A 13,031-nucleotide genomic window follows, 5' to 3' on the forward strand; every position below is an offset into this window, starting at 1 on the left:
CATCGCATGCTTCAAGCAGCAATCCACTCACATTCAACTACAAAATGGACTCAAACAATACCTGTAATCCTTCTTGGTCTACGTTGCTCAATCAGAGAAAACACGAATGCTACGATAGCAGAAATGGTTTATGGTTCACCCATCAGGATACCTGGTGATTTTTTTCAAGAAGTCAGAACAAAAAGGGATTCAGACTTACCCCAATTTGTTTCACAACTACAACAAAATATGAAACGGCTGAAACCTGTGCAAATAGCTCACAAAGTAAAGGAGACACCATTTGTATACAAGGACTTCAGCACTTCAACACACGTATTTGTAAGAGCTGACAGAGTTAAAAAGTCATTAAAACCTCCACACGAAGGCCCATACGAAATCGTGGAAAGAACACCAAAATTTTTTGGACTCAAAATTAAAGACCAAGTAAAAAACATTTCCATTGAGCGATTGAAACCTGCATATTTGCTGAACGAAGACTTCAGATTGCCGGAAGATACTCCAGTTTCACCACCACCCTAGGACAAATAGCCTGAAGATAAAAAACCACAAACATCAAGATTGGGTCGCATAATTCGATTTCCCGCAGCACTAGTGGATGTGGTACAGTGAATTGTGACTGTCTTACTGAGAAGGGGGTGATGCGGGAGCAGGTTCCTCTTCCCTCTTCCATATGGTGTTTTGGTGTGTTAGTGAGTGTTTCGACATGGATAAGGTTGGCTTCAGAGCTATATGATCTGTGATACCACAAGAGACAAAAGAAGATTGTATTGTTTTTGAGAGTTGTAAAATCTATCATTGCCTAAGCAACATGCCAATTCATGTCTTACAAAATGTTATAATAAAGAAGTTTTAAGTTCTTATTTGTGCATGTGTTTACCTGAGTTACATACCACCGACAAGTGCAGTGATCATAATGTCTCTACATGTTTCAAGCTGTATCATACTGTACTCCTCTGAGGACACTAAATTGTACTTTCATCTTATGATTTGTTCAAGTGTTCGTGATTTAAATTGGCTATAAAATAAATCTAAAGACAGAGATCAGATGATTGGTTATGTATTTTAATACAAGAATTTTTTTCAATTTTTTTCCTGCAGTAATTACAACTAAAATGAAGTTACATCTGTGCATTCAGTTTCAACACTAGTAACATGTACATATGCATGCATGTGCATGCATACACCCACACACGAAGAGAAACAGATTTTAACAATGTAGAGAAGACAGATTGCTACTTACCATAAAGTATTACCTCACACTAAGTTGCAGACAGGTACAATTGAAAGACACTTACCCATAACCTTTCGGCCATTGCCTTTAGCAGAAAAAGAGACACACACAGTTCATTTATGAAAGCAAGCACACCCGATGGACACATGAGCGCCAACTCCAGCAGCTTAGCCCGAGCTGCTGGAGTTGGCGGTCATGTGAGTGTGAGGTGTGCTTGCTTGTGTGAATCAATGGTGCGTGTTTCTCTTTTTTCAACAAAGGCTGTGGCTAAAAGCTTATGTTTTAAGTCTCTTAATTGTGCCCATTTGCAACTCAGAGTGTTATCTTTATGGTAAGTACCATATACTGTTGATATTGCTATCTGTAGTTTCATTTTTAGGAACAGATTTTAGCCACTCCACAGGTACTGACAACTGCCTACAAGATCAGCATCTTAAGTGCTAAAGATGTATGATTAAGGTAGTTGAGTAACGAAACACAAACAAATTGACACACTCTCAATAAGTCTTCTATTATCAGATAAAGTAGTTTTCATCTTGTCTTACAACAGACATGATCTTCCAAATTATAATCTGGACAGAAAGAAAGCACAACAACAACAACAACAACAACAACAACAACACTCAAAGAAAGCAGGTTTAATACTGATAAAAACAGTGAAACTGAAGAAAACAAGATTTTTAAAATTTGTGGTATGTGACTACCAACTGTACGTGTTTTACAGTACAAGAAAAGATAACAGAATTGAAACAAACAAAAAGTTTAAAATGGCTACCGTCCACCAGCAGATGATTGATGGACATCACACACACACACACTCTTTCTACTACATGACCAATATAACTTGGCAATTTTTTGAGATTGGAGGAATCTGTGGAAGCTGAATGACTTCCGGTCATATGTATTGTTTCTATCTTTTGCCAATGGAACACACTGTAAAACTGCAATAGACATTGTCAATGCAATGTTGATTCCAGTGTGCTTCTTGCCCTGCATGGAAGAAGCATGACTTCACAATCCCACTCATACACCTCTCAACCCACAGCAGCCCAAGTGCTGGGTGACAACTGTGTGCTTGCAGTAAGATCTGCATGAAAGGGGCCAGGCTATATTGTGCATGTAGTACATAAAGCAGACATTAGTAACTGAACGCAAAGTAACTATAAATAAAATAATATTGTAAGTATCATCTGAACAGAAAATTTCAAATCTTTCCACACATCCCTTTATGATTCTGTGCAATTTCATATCTTTAAAATATTTATCCCAGTCAGTTAACAAAAAGTATTGGTGTACAACGGTGAACATACCAAACTGGAAATATAAGTATTTGTCACAATCTGTCTCACAAAAAGTATTTCTGTACGAAGGTGAACATACCACACTGGGAATATAAACTGGTAAGAGCCAAGTAAGTACCTACCAAGCAACGAAAGCTAAGCTAGGATCAAGCTAGTAACATAACATGTCTACAGCAACAAACTTCATAACAACAACTTAAATAGGAAGCTACAAGCAAACAATTTGATTAGGTAAGCAAAGATTTCATAATCTTAGATTTACCTATATAGGAACAAATCAATAACTCACATGGGTAACAGCCTGACACCATAAAAATAGAGCCAATATTTTTGGTTTAACATACAAATTTTCAACATATGTATAGCCACTAAAATGTACTATAGGGAAGCTAGTGATAGACTTCCTCCCAGCCACCACCAGGTTTTAGACACACAGCTAGCTGCTCTGTCAGCCGACCACACTGAAAGTGTAGTGATAACATCACAGCCTGTTGAACATCCATTTTATCATTTTGGAGCTGCTCAAGAAAGCTTGTGCCAGCAGCCTTGCCGCAGTAGTAACCCTGGTTCCTGTGAGATCACTAAAGTGAAGTGTTGTTGGGTTTGGCTAGCATTTAGATGAGTCACTGTCCAGGTCTACCAAGCGCTGTTGGCAAGCTGGGTGCACTCAGCCCTTGTAGGGCCAGTTGAGGATTTATTTGATTACTGCAGTGGTCCCAGTCATGAAAACTGACCACAGCCGGGAGAGTGCTGTGCTGACCATGTGACCCTCCGTATCCTCAATCTGGTGACACCTAAGGGCTGAGGTTGACACGGCGGCCAGTGTTTGTTCGATTGTTCAAGAAAGCTCATACAGTAAATAGAATATGGTCAATGCATGGGACATACCAAAGAAACACATTTTGCAAAGTTTCTTCAAAATTTAACATTCACTTTTGGAGATATCAGTGCTTTTTTAAAATGTGTTTATGGCAATTAAGGAAATTAATCATTCTTCTAAATATGGTAAAACCTTTTCAGATTAAGTAACCTGAAGCTCTCGGTATAGATATTTTGACATATTCTTCATTACAGGAACTCAAAGGGATATGTAGTTTTTGAACTATCTGAAGTTAATAAATCAGCTGAAATAATGTTTTTTACAGGTTCTTTCCACAACCACAGATGACCACGCCACATTTTTAATGAATCATTGTGCTTCTGCCAGAAGATCACAGCTGTACTTTTTGCAGGACTTCCTCAAATATTAAAAATTATATTGCTGTAGTGGAGACCCAAATGGGAAATATTATGACCAATTTTGTTAATTGGATGGATCACATTTTGGTTGGGTTGAAAACGACCATAAGTGAGTTGAAGACAGATCTCTGTCTGCTGTCTGCTATGGTTCAAATGGCTCTGAGCACTATGGGACTCAACTGCTGAGGTCATTAGTCCCCTAGAACTTAGAACTAGTTAAACCTAACTAACCTAAGGACATCACACACATCCATGCCCGAGACAGGATTCGAACCTGCGACCGTAGCGGTCTTGCGGTTCCAGACTGCAGCGCCTTTAACCGCACGGCCACTTCGGCCGGCTGTCTGCTATGCCAGAGGAAAGTTGTGCCCCTCACTGGCCGGAGGAGAGTTGCAGTGGTATAAGGATTCTGTCACTGCATTAGTCTGAGCACTACCTTCCAAAATGTATTGTATATGAACTTAGAATTTCTCGCTCTATTTTGGACTCTAAATTTTGTCTAGTAGCTGGAACAATAAACCTTATGAACTGTTTCTTGTGTAATATCAACATGTATTACTGCATGGTGATATCAACGTATATTACTGCATGGTGAGTGGATTCTTTTCACAATAAGAAACTTTATTGACTTTATGATTTCAAGAATTCTCTTTTGGGCAAGTTATTAAATGAACTTTTCTGACAAATTGAAACTACTCCATTAGAATACAGTGTTATTGTGAGTTTGGGCTCTGGATGTCAACAGTGAGGTGAAAATCTTTGGATTATTTCAAAAATAATTGTGGTAAAAGACTTGAGCACCATGTATGTTTTGAAGAGTTAGTTTCAGAATGTATATAGTGGTTTACACAACATGTTTTCCTAGTGAATAGTCAGTTCCTATGCCCAGTAAATCTGTTTCATAGCTGCAGTGGAAGAGTTATTTTTGAGGGGAAACACCTGAAGGAGCATGCAGATAAGAAGACAGTCAGTCAGTGCTTTCTGCCAGTAATTTTAATTTACAGGCAACAGACTTATCCATCTGAACTGCCCTGTAGAGTGGGAGAAGAGGTCAAATTGTCACATTGCCACAGCTAATGACATACTGTGATAGATCCGAGTCTCCTCTGCAGTGCCTAATGATTTAAATTAGTGTAAACAACAAACTGAAAAACACTTTAATTCTAAAAAAATTGTAACATTTTAAAATGGCGATTCACGTCCTTTCTGAAGTTTATACATTTTAAACTTTCTCTCCAGTGCATAGAATGTTTCAGAATATCCAGTAGTTTCATTAATATCATTGGCACTTATTGTCTGATCAGGGGCACTTTCAGACACTGTAGATTCATTGTCAACCAGTTTCCTAGGAATGTAATGTTGGTTACTTGATACTACATTGTTACTTCTTGATTGTGCAACTGATACAAATGGTGTGAGGCATTCCTTGTAGCTTAGATTCAGTTCTTCAAAATCCTTCGTTACCTCATCCTCATGAGATACACAACTATCATCAGTGATTTTCTTGCTTCCATCACAGGATTCTTCTTCTCCTTCTTCATAAGGTAGTATGAAGAAATGTTAAGGTGTTAATTTGTCAAGAACGATGAAACATGTTACATTAATTGAACAGGAACCTGCACATAAACTGATAAAAACTCTATCTTTTCATGCAATTACAAGGAAAAAAGAGAGATTCAATGAATCAGTGAAAGTAAGTTTGTACTACATGTACCACAGTACTAAATCATAATTTTTTCTCTGAAACCCAATTTGTTTTGGCCAGAAAATTTATTGCTTTAATATAGTTTGAATACAGTTAACTTCATGACTGTCAGATTGGTGATCAAGGGAGTGGAGTGGAGTGGACTGGAGGGCAGCGGAGGTGAGCGGAGGGCAGCGGAGGTGAGCAGAGGGCAGCGGAGGCGAGCGGAGGGCAGCGGAGGCGAGCGGAGGGCAGCGGAGGCGAGCGGAGGGCAGCGGAGGCGAGCGGAGGGCAGCGGAGGCGAGCGGAGGGCAGCGGAGGCGAGCGGAGGGCAGCGGAGGCGAGCAGAGGGCAGCGGAGGCGAGCGGAGGGCAGCGGAGGCGAGCGGAGGGCAGCGGAGGCGAGCGGAGGGCAGCGGAGGCGAGCGGAGGGCAGCGGAGGCGAGCGGAGGGCAGCGGAGGCGAGCGGAGGGCAGCGGAGGCGAGCGGAGGGCAGCGGAGGCGAGCGGAGGGCAGCGGAGGCGAGCGGAGGGCAGCGGAGGCGAGCGGAGGGCAGCGGAGGCGAGCGGAGGGCAGCGGAGGCGAGCGGAGGGCAGCGGAGGCGAGCGGTGGGCAGCGGAGGCGAGCGGTGGGCAGCGGGGGCGAGCGGTGGGCAGCGGAGGCGAGCGGTGGGCAGCGGAGGCCGAGCGGTGGGCAGCAGAGGTCGAGCGGAGGGCAGCGGAGGCGAGCGGAGGGCAGCGGAGGCGAGCGGAGGGCAGCGGAGGCGAGCGGAGGGCAGCGGAGGCGAGCGGAGGGCAGCGGAGGCGAGCGGAGGGCAGCGGAGGCGAGCGGAGGGCAGTGGAGGCGAGCGGAGGGCAGGGGCGAGGGGAGGCAATGAGTTGAGACAAGACAGGATGGGAGGGGACAGTGTTAGCTATGTGCTGAGAGCCACACTGACAACAAGACTCTGCATGAATCTACAGAAAAGGCAACAGATTGAGCAAATGGAACTTGACTAAGAACTGTAACTGGCTGTCACTTCGTGCTAACACTCAACATGCAGAAATGTCAGCCACAAAGTTATTTTAAGTATACCGTATGTTGAGCTGATCGTACTTGTGTGTCCAAAGAGAAAAGGTGGACAATTTGGACAGTACTGAAAGTTTTACGGGAGCGTACATTTTCGTATGAAATTGCATGGCACATTGTTACATCATGTTTAGATGTTTGAAGCCAGTTACCTTTGGCATTGGTTTTGACTGTTTTCCTGAGACAATTTGATTGTTGCTGGTTGCACTTTTAAGCCAACTCTTACAAAACATCGACATTGATACTCTGCGAATCACATCTAATTGCCTGGCAGAGGGTTCATTGAAGCACCTCCACAATAATTCTCTATTATTCCAATCTCGTACAGTGCGCAGAAGAAAATGAATATCTGTATCTATCAGTATGAGCTCTGATTTTCCTTATTTTATTTTGGTGATCGTTTCTTCCTATGTAGGTGGGTGTCAACAAAATATTTTAGCATTCAGTTGGTGACTGAAATTTCGTGAGAAGATATCACCTTTGTTTTAATGATGTCCACCCAAAATTCTGTATCATGTCTGTGACACTCTCTCCACTATATTGCAATAATACAAAACGTGCTGCCCTTCTTTGAACTTCCTAGATGCATTCCGTCAGTCCTATCTGGTAAGGATCTCACACCACACAGCACTATTCTAAAAGAGAGTGGACAAGTGTAGTGTAGGCAGTTTCTTTAGTAGATCTGTTACATTTGCTAAGTGTCCTGCCATAAAACACAATCTTTGGTTAGCCTTCTCCACAACATTTCCTATGCGTTCCATCCAATTTAAGTTGTTCATAATTGTAATTCCTAGATATTTAGTTGCACTTACAGCCCATAGTTATGACTGATTTATTGTGTAACTGAAGTTTATAAGATTGCTTTTAGCACTCATGTGGATGACGTCACACTTTCTGTTATTCAGGGTCAATTGGCAATTTTTGCACCATACTGGTATCTTTTTTAAATCATTTTGCAATTCGTTTTGATCTTCTGATGACTTAACTAGTCGATAGACGACAGTATCATCTGCGAATAACATGAGACGGCTGCTCACATTGTCTCCTAGATCTGTTTATATAGATGAGGAGCAGCAAAGGGCCTATAACACTATGTAGGGGAATGCCAGAAATCATTTCTGTTTTACTTGACGACTTTCTGTCAATTAATATGAACTGTGACCTCTCGGACAGGAAATCATGAATCCAGTCACAATATCCCATAAGCATGCAATTTCACTACAAACCACTTGTGTGGTACAGTGTCAAAAGCCTTCTGTAAATCTACAAATATGGAATTAACTGAAATTCATTGTCAATAGCACTCAACACTTCATGTGAGTAAAGAGCTAGTTGTATTTTACAAGAACGATGTTTTCTAAATCAGTGTTGACTGTGTCAATAGACCCTTTTCTTTGATGTAATTCGTAATGTTAGAGCACAATATACGTTCCAAAATCCTGCTGCATATCTACGTTAATGATATGGGCTGGCAATTTAGTGGATTAATCCTACTACCTTTCTTGAAAATTGGTGTGACCTGTGTAACTTTCCAGCCTTTAGGTACGGATCTTTCGTCGAGCGAACGATTGTATATGATTGATAAGTATAGAGCTATTGTACCAGAATACTCTGAAAGGAACCTAACTGGCATACCGTCTGGACTAGAAGACTTGCTTTTGTTAAATGATTTAAGTTGCTTCACTACTCTGAGGGCATCTACTTATATGTTATTCATGTTGGCAGCTGTTCTTGATTCGAATTCCAGAATATTTACTTCACCTTCTTTGGTGAACGAATTTCAGAAGGCTGTGTTTAGTAACTCTGCTTTGGCAGCACTGTCGTCAAAAGTATTTACATTACTATCGCGCAGAGAAGGCATTGATTGTGTCCTGCAGCAAGCATACTTCGCATACAAGCAGAACCTCTTTGGATTTTCTGCCGGGTTTCGAGACAAAGTTTCATTTAAATTTGGATTGTTTTTTCCGCATTGTTTCTACAACAGTTCTGACTGGTTTTGTGTACCAAGGAGGGTCAGCTCCGTTGTTTGTTAATTTATTTCATATAAATCTTTCAACTGTTGCCGATACTATTTCTTTGAATTCATGCCACATCTGTTCTGCACTTACATTGTTAATTTGAAAGGAGTGGAGATTGTCTCTCAGGAAGGCGTCAAGTGAATTTTTATCTGCTTTTGTGAATAGGTATATTTTTCATTTATTTTTGGAGGAACTGCAGCTTACAATAATCAATCTCGCTAAGACAACCCTGTGTTCACTAATCCCAGTACCTGTTCTGATGCTCGTTTTAGATCAGGATTATTCGTTGCTAAGAGGTCAAGTGTGTTTTCACAACCGTTTACGATTCGCATGGGCTCATGTACTAACTACTTGAAATAATTTTCAGAGAATGAATTTAGCACAATTCCTGGTGATGTTTTATGTGTACCACGGGAATTAAACACACATTTTCGCCAATATAGTGGGGGTAAATTAAAGACATGATTAACTATAACTGTACGAGTTTCGCACTTGTTTGAAATAAAACTCAAGTTTTCTTTGAACCTTTCAGCAATTGCATCATCCGAATTGGGAGATCAGTAAAAGAATCCAATTATTATTTTATTCCGGTTGCAAGAATAACCTCTGCTCATATTTACTCACAGGAACTATCTACTTCAATTTTGCGATAAGCTAAGTTACTTCTAACAGCAACAACCATGTCACCGCCAACTGTGTTAAGCCTATCCTTTTAGAACACCATTAGGTTCTTCACAAAAATTTTGGCTGAACTTACCTATGGCTTTAGTCAACTTTCAGTGCCTATAATGATTTGAGCATCAGTGCTTTCTGCTAGCACTTGAAGCTCTGGTATCTTCCCAACACAATACCGATGGCTCCTGTATCTACGTTCTTCCTGTGTTCAGCCTGCACCCTTTGTGACTAAAGCTCTTCTTGGTTTTCTCCGAGACCCTCTAACCTAAAAAACCGCCCATTCAATGCAACACAGCCCCTGATACCAATGTAGCTGCCTCCTGCATGTCGTGGACTCCTGACCTGTTCAGCGGACCCTGAAACCCAACCACCTTATGGCACAAGTCGAGGAATCTGCAGCCTACACCGTCACAGAACCACCTGAGCCTCTGATTCAGACCCTCCACTCGGCTCTGTACCAAAGGTCCACAATCAGTCCTGTCAGTTATGCTGCAAATGGTGAGCTCTATTTTCAACTCGCAACCAAGACTGGTAGCCTCAACTCGCAACCAAGACTGGTAGCCTATACCACTTCTGTTAGCTACTCAAAACCAGAGAGAATCTCTTCCGATCCAAAGAAACACACGTCATTGGTACTGACATGAGTCACCACTTGCAATTGGCTGCACAATGTGCTCTTCATGGCATCCGGAAGGACCCATTCCACATCTGGAATGACTCCACCCAGTATGCACATGGAGTGCACACTGGCTTCCTTCCCCTTCTTGGCAGCCATGTCACTAACAGGCCCCATAAAGTGCCTAACATTGGAGTTCCCAACTACCAATAATCCCACCCTCTGTGACTGCCCGGATCTAAGGCAAAGAGGTTTCCTCAAACAGGACAGGTGACTCCTTCTGGCTGAGCAACAGTGTCAGCCACAGACAGCAAATGGAACCAACTTGTCAGACTAACCAGGGAGGGCCTATGTGCAGCCCCCTGGAAGTCTTTCGCTGTCTGTCACACCCCAAAGAGACCTCCCACTCAACCATGGGTGAGGGGTCAACCTCAGTGTGAGCAGTAAAGGCTGGCCACCGGAGACTATTGGTTGGAGGACGCGGATGTGCTGAACATCCATTGGATCCTCAAGGCCGGCCCACAACAGTGATGCCATCCACTGCATCTTCAAGCTGTGTAACTAAAGCCATTACAGCCTGAAGCTGAGAGCGAAGTGTCACCAACTTGGCTCACATCCACACACAACGTATCCATATGAAGGTCTGTGGAAAACTACACTACCCAGACAAATTGACTATTGACATGTGCTGCAGAACTCTACTGTAGACCCTGACAACAAAGCAAGAACTGTGTGCAATAAATTAGATTAATATGCAGAGATTAAAAAACCGAACTAGTGAAGCACTCAAGTGAGACTAAATAATTCACTCCTTATACGGGACCTGTAACATTTCACAAGATTGGTTTACTTTACGATGCGAATGAAAATGCAATAACTGTACCTATTAGATATTAAATGAACATGCAGAAACTCAAGACACTAAACTATCAAAGCACACAAATATCATTTAATTTGATACATAAAAAATCTACTCACCAAGTGGTGGCAGAACACACACATAAAAGACGGTTGTAACTGGCAAGCCTTCAGAACCAGTGGCTCCTCCTTCAGGCAGAGGGGCTGAAGGGGAAGGAAGAGGGGTAAAGGAAAAGGACTGGAGAGGTTTAGGAAAAGGGGTAGATTTCAGGAAAGTCAACCACAATTGTGAGTCAGGAGAGACTTACTGTAGAGGATGAGAAGGAAAGACTTCCTTCCCCTTTAACCATTCTGCCTGAAGAAGGAGTCACTGGCTACGAAAGCTTGCCAATTACAACCGTCTTTCATGTGTGTGTTCTGCCACCGCTTGGTGAGTGGAATTTTTATACATCCAATTAAATAATTTTGTCGATAATTGATTGTATCGTTGTTATAAAAGCAAACACATGTAATTATACAATTTGTTCCTCTTTAGGAACTCACTCACAAAAACGATTACTTCCCTGTTCCTGCGTCTACCTCTGCCGGCTGCTGCTGCCTGCACATTTCATACTTCATACATAAGTTCTACGGATCGGAGTGTGGAATGTCAGATCCCTTAATCGAGCAGGTAGGTTAGAAAATTTAAAAAGGGAAATGGATAGGTTAAAGTTAGATATAGTAGGAATTAGTGAAATTCACTGGCAGGAGGAACAATACTTCTGGTCAGGTGAATACAGGGTTATAAATACAAAATCAAATAGGGGTAATGCAGGAGTAGGTTTAATAATGAATAAAAATATAGGAGTGTGGGTAAGCTACTACAAACAGCATAGTGAATGCATTATTGTGACCAAGATAGACACAAAGCCCACGCCTACTACAGTAGTACAAGTTTATATGCCAACTAGCTCTGCAGATGACGAAGAAATTGAAGAAATGTATGATGAAATAAAAGAAATTATTCAGATAGTGAAGGGAGACAAAAATTTAATAGTCATGGGTGACTGGAATTCGGTAGTAGGAAAAGGGAGAGAAGGAAACTTAGTGGGTGAATATGGGTTGGGGATAAGAAATGAAAGAGGAAGCCGCCTGGTAGAATTTTGCACACAGCATAACTTAATCATAGCTAACACTTGGTTCAAGAATCATAAAAGAAGGTTGTATACATGGAAGAATCCTGGAGATACTAGAAGGTATCATATAGATTATATAATGGCAAGACAGAGATTTAGGAACCAGGTTTTAAATTGTAAGATATTTCCAGGGGCAGATGTGGACTCTGACCACAATCTATTGGTTATGAACTGTAGATTAAAACTAAAGAAACAGCAAAAAGGTGGGAATTTAAGGAGATGGGATCTGGATAAACTGACTAAACCAGAGGTTGTCCAGAGTTTCAGGGAGAGCATAAGGGGACAATTGACAAGAATGGGGGAAATAAATACAGTAGAAGAAGAATGGGTAGCTTTGAGAGATGAAGCAGTGAAGGTAGCAGAGGATCTAGTAGGTAAAAGACGAGGGCTAGTACAAATCCTTGGGTAACAGAAGAAATATTGAATTTAATTGATGAAAGGAGAAAATACAAAAATGCAGTAAATGAAGGAGGCAAAAAGGAATACGAACGTCTCAAAAATGAGATTGACAGGAAGTGCAAAATGGCTAAGCAGGGATGGCTAGAGGACAAATGTAAGGATGTAGAGGCTTGTCTCACTAGGGGTAAGATAGATACTGCCTACAGGAAAATTAAAGAGACCTTTGGAGAAAAGAGAACCACTTCTATGAATATCAAGAGCTCAGATGGAAACCCAGTTCTAAGCAAAGAAGGGAAAGCAGAAAGGTGGAATGAGTATACAGAGGGTCTATACAAGGGCAATGTACTTGAGGACAATATTATGGAAATGGAAGAGAATGTAGATGAAGATGAAGATGAAATGGGAGATACGATACTGCGTGAAGAGTTTGACAGAGCACTGAAAGACCAGGGTCGAAACAAGGCCCTGGGAGTAGACAACATTCCATTAGAACTACTGACGGCCTTGGGAGAGCCAATCCTGACAAAACTCTACCATCTCGTGAGCAAGATGTGAGAGGGAATTAGATTAGGAAATGAGACACTTAAAGTAGTAAAGGAGTTTTGCTATTTGGGGCGCAAAATACCTGATGATGGTCGAAGTAGAGAGGATATCAAATGTAGACTGGCAGTGGCAAGGAAAGCGTTTCTGAAGAAGAGAAATTTGTTAACATCGAGTATAGATTTAAGTGAGAGGAAGTCGTTTCTGACAGTATTTGATAGAAGCTTT

At 41.6% G+C, this 13,031-nt stretch overlaps 1 protein-coding gene across 1 annotated transcript in view; it reads right to left on the minus strand.

Annotated features, from left to right (window-relative positions):
• Positions 1–1,721: 1,721 nt before the first annotated feature.
• Positions 1,722–13,031, minus strand: part of LOC126198867 (uncharacterized) — a 57,578-nt gene continuing 46,268 nt past the window's right edge. The window contains exon 4 of the mRNA XM_049935465.1: positions 1,722–5,320. Within this exon, the coding sequence (XP_049791422.1) occupies positions 4,954–5,320 (367 nt within the window). The 3' untranslated portion in view covers positions 1,722–4,953. The remainder of the gene's footprint in view (positions 5,321–13,031) is intronic.

Source organism: Schistocerca nitens, chromosome 8 (genome assembly GCF_023898315.1).
Source record: "Schistocerca nitens isolate TAMUIC-IGC-003100 chromosome 8, iqSchNite1.1, whole genome shotgun sequence".
Lineage (NCBI taxonomy): Eukaryota > Metazoa > Arthropoda > Insecta > Orthoptera > Acrididae > Schistocerca > Schistocerca nitens.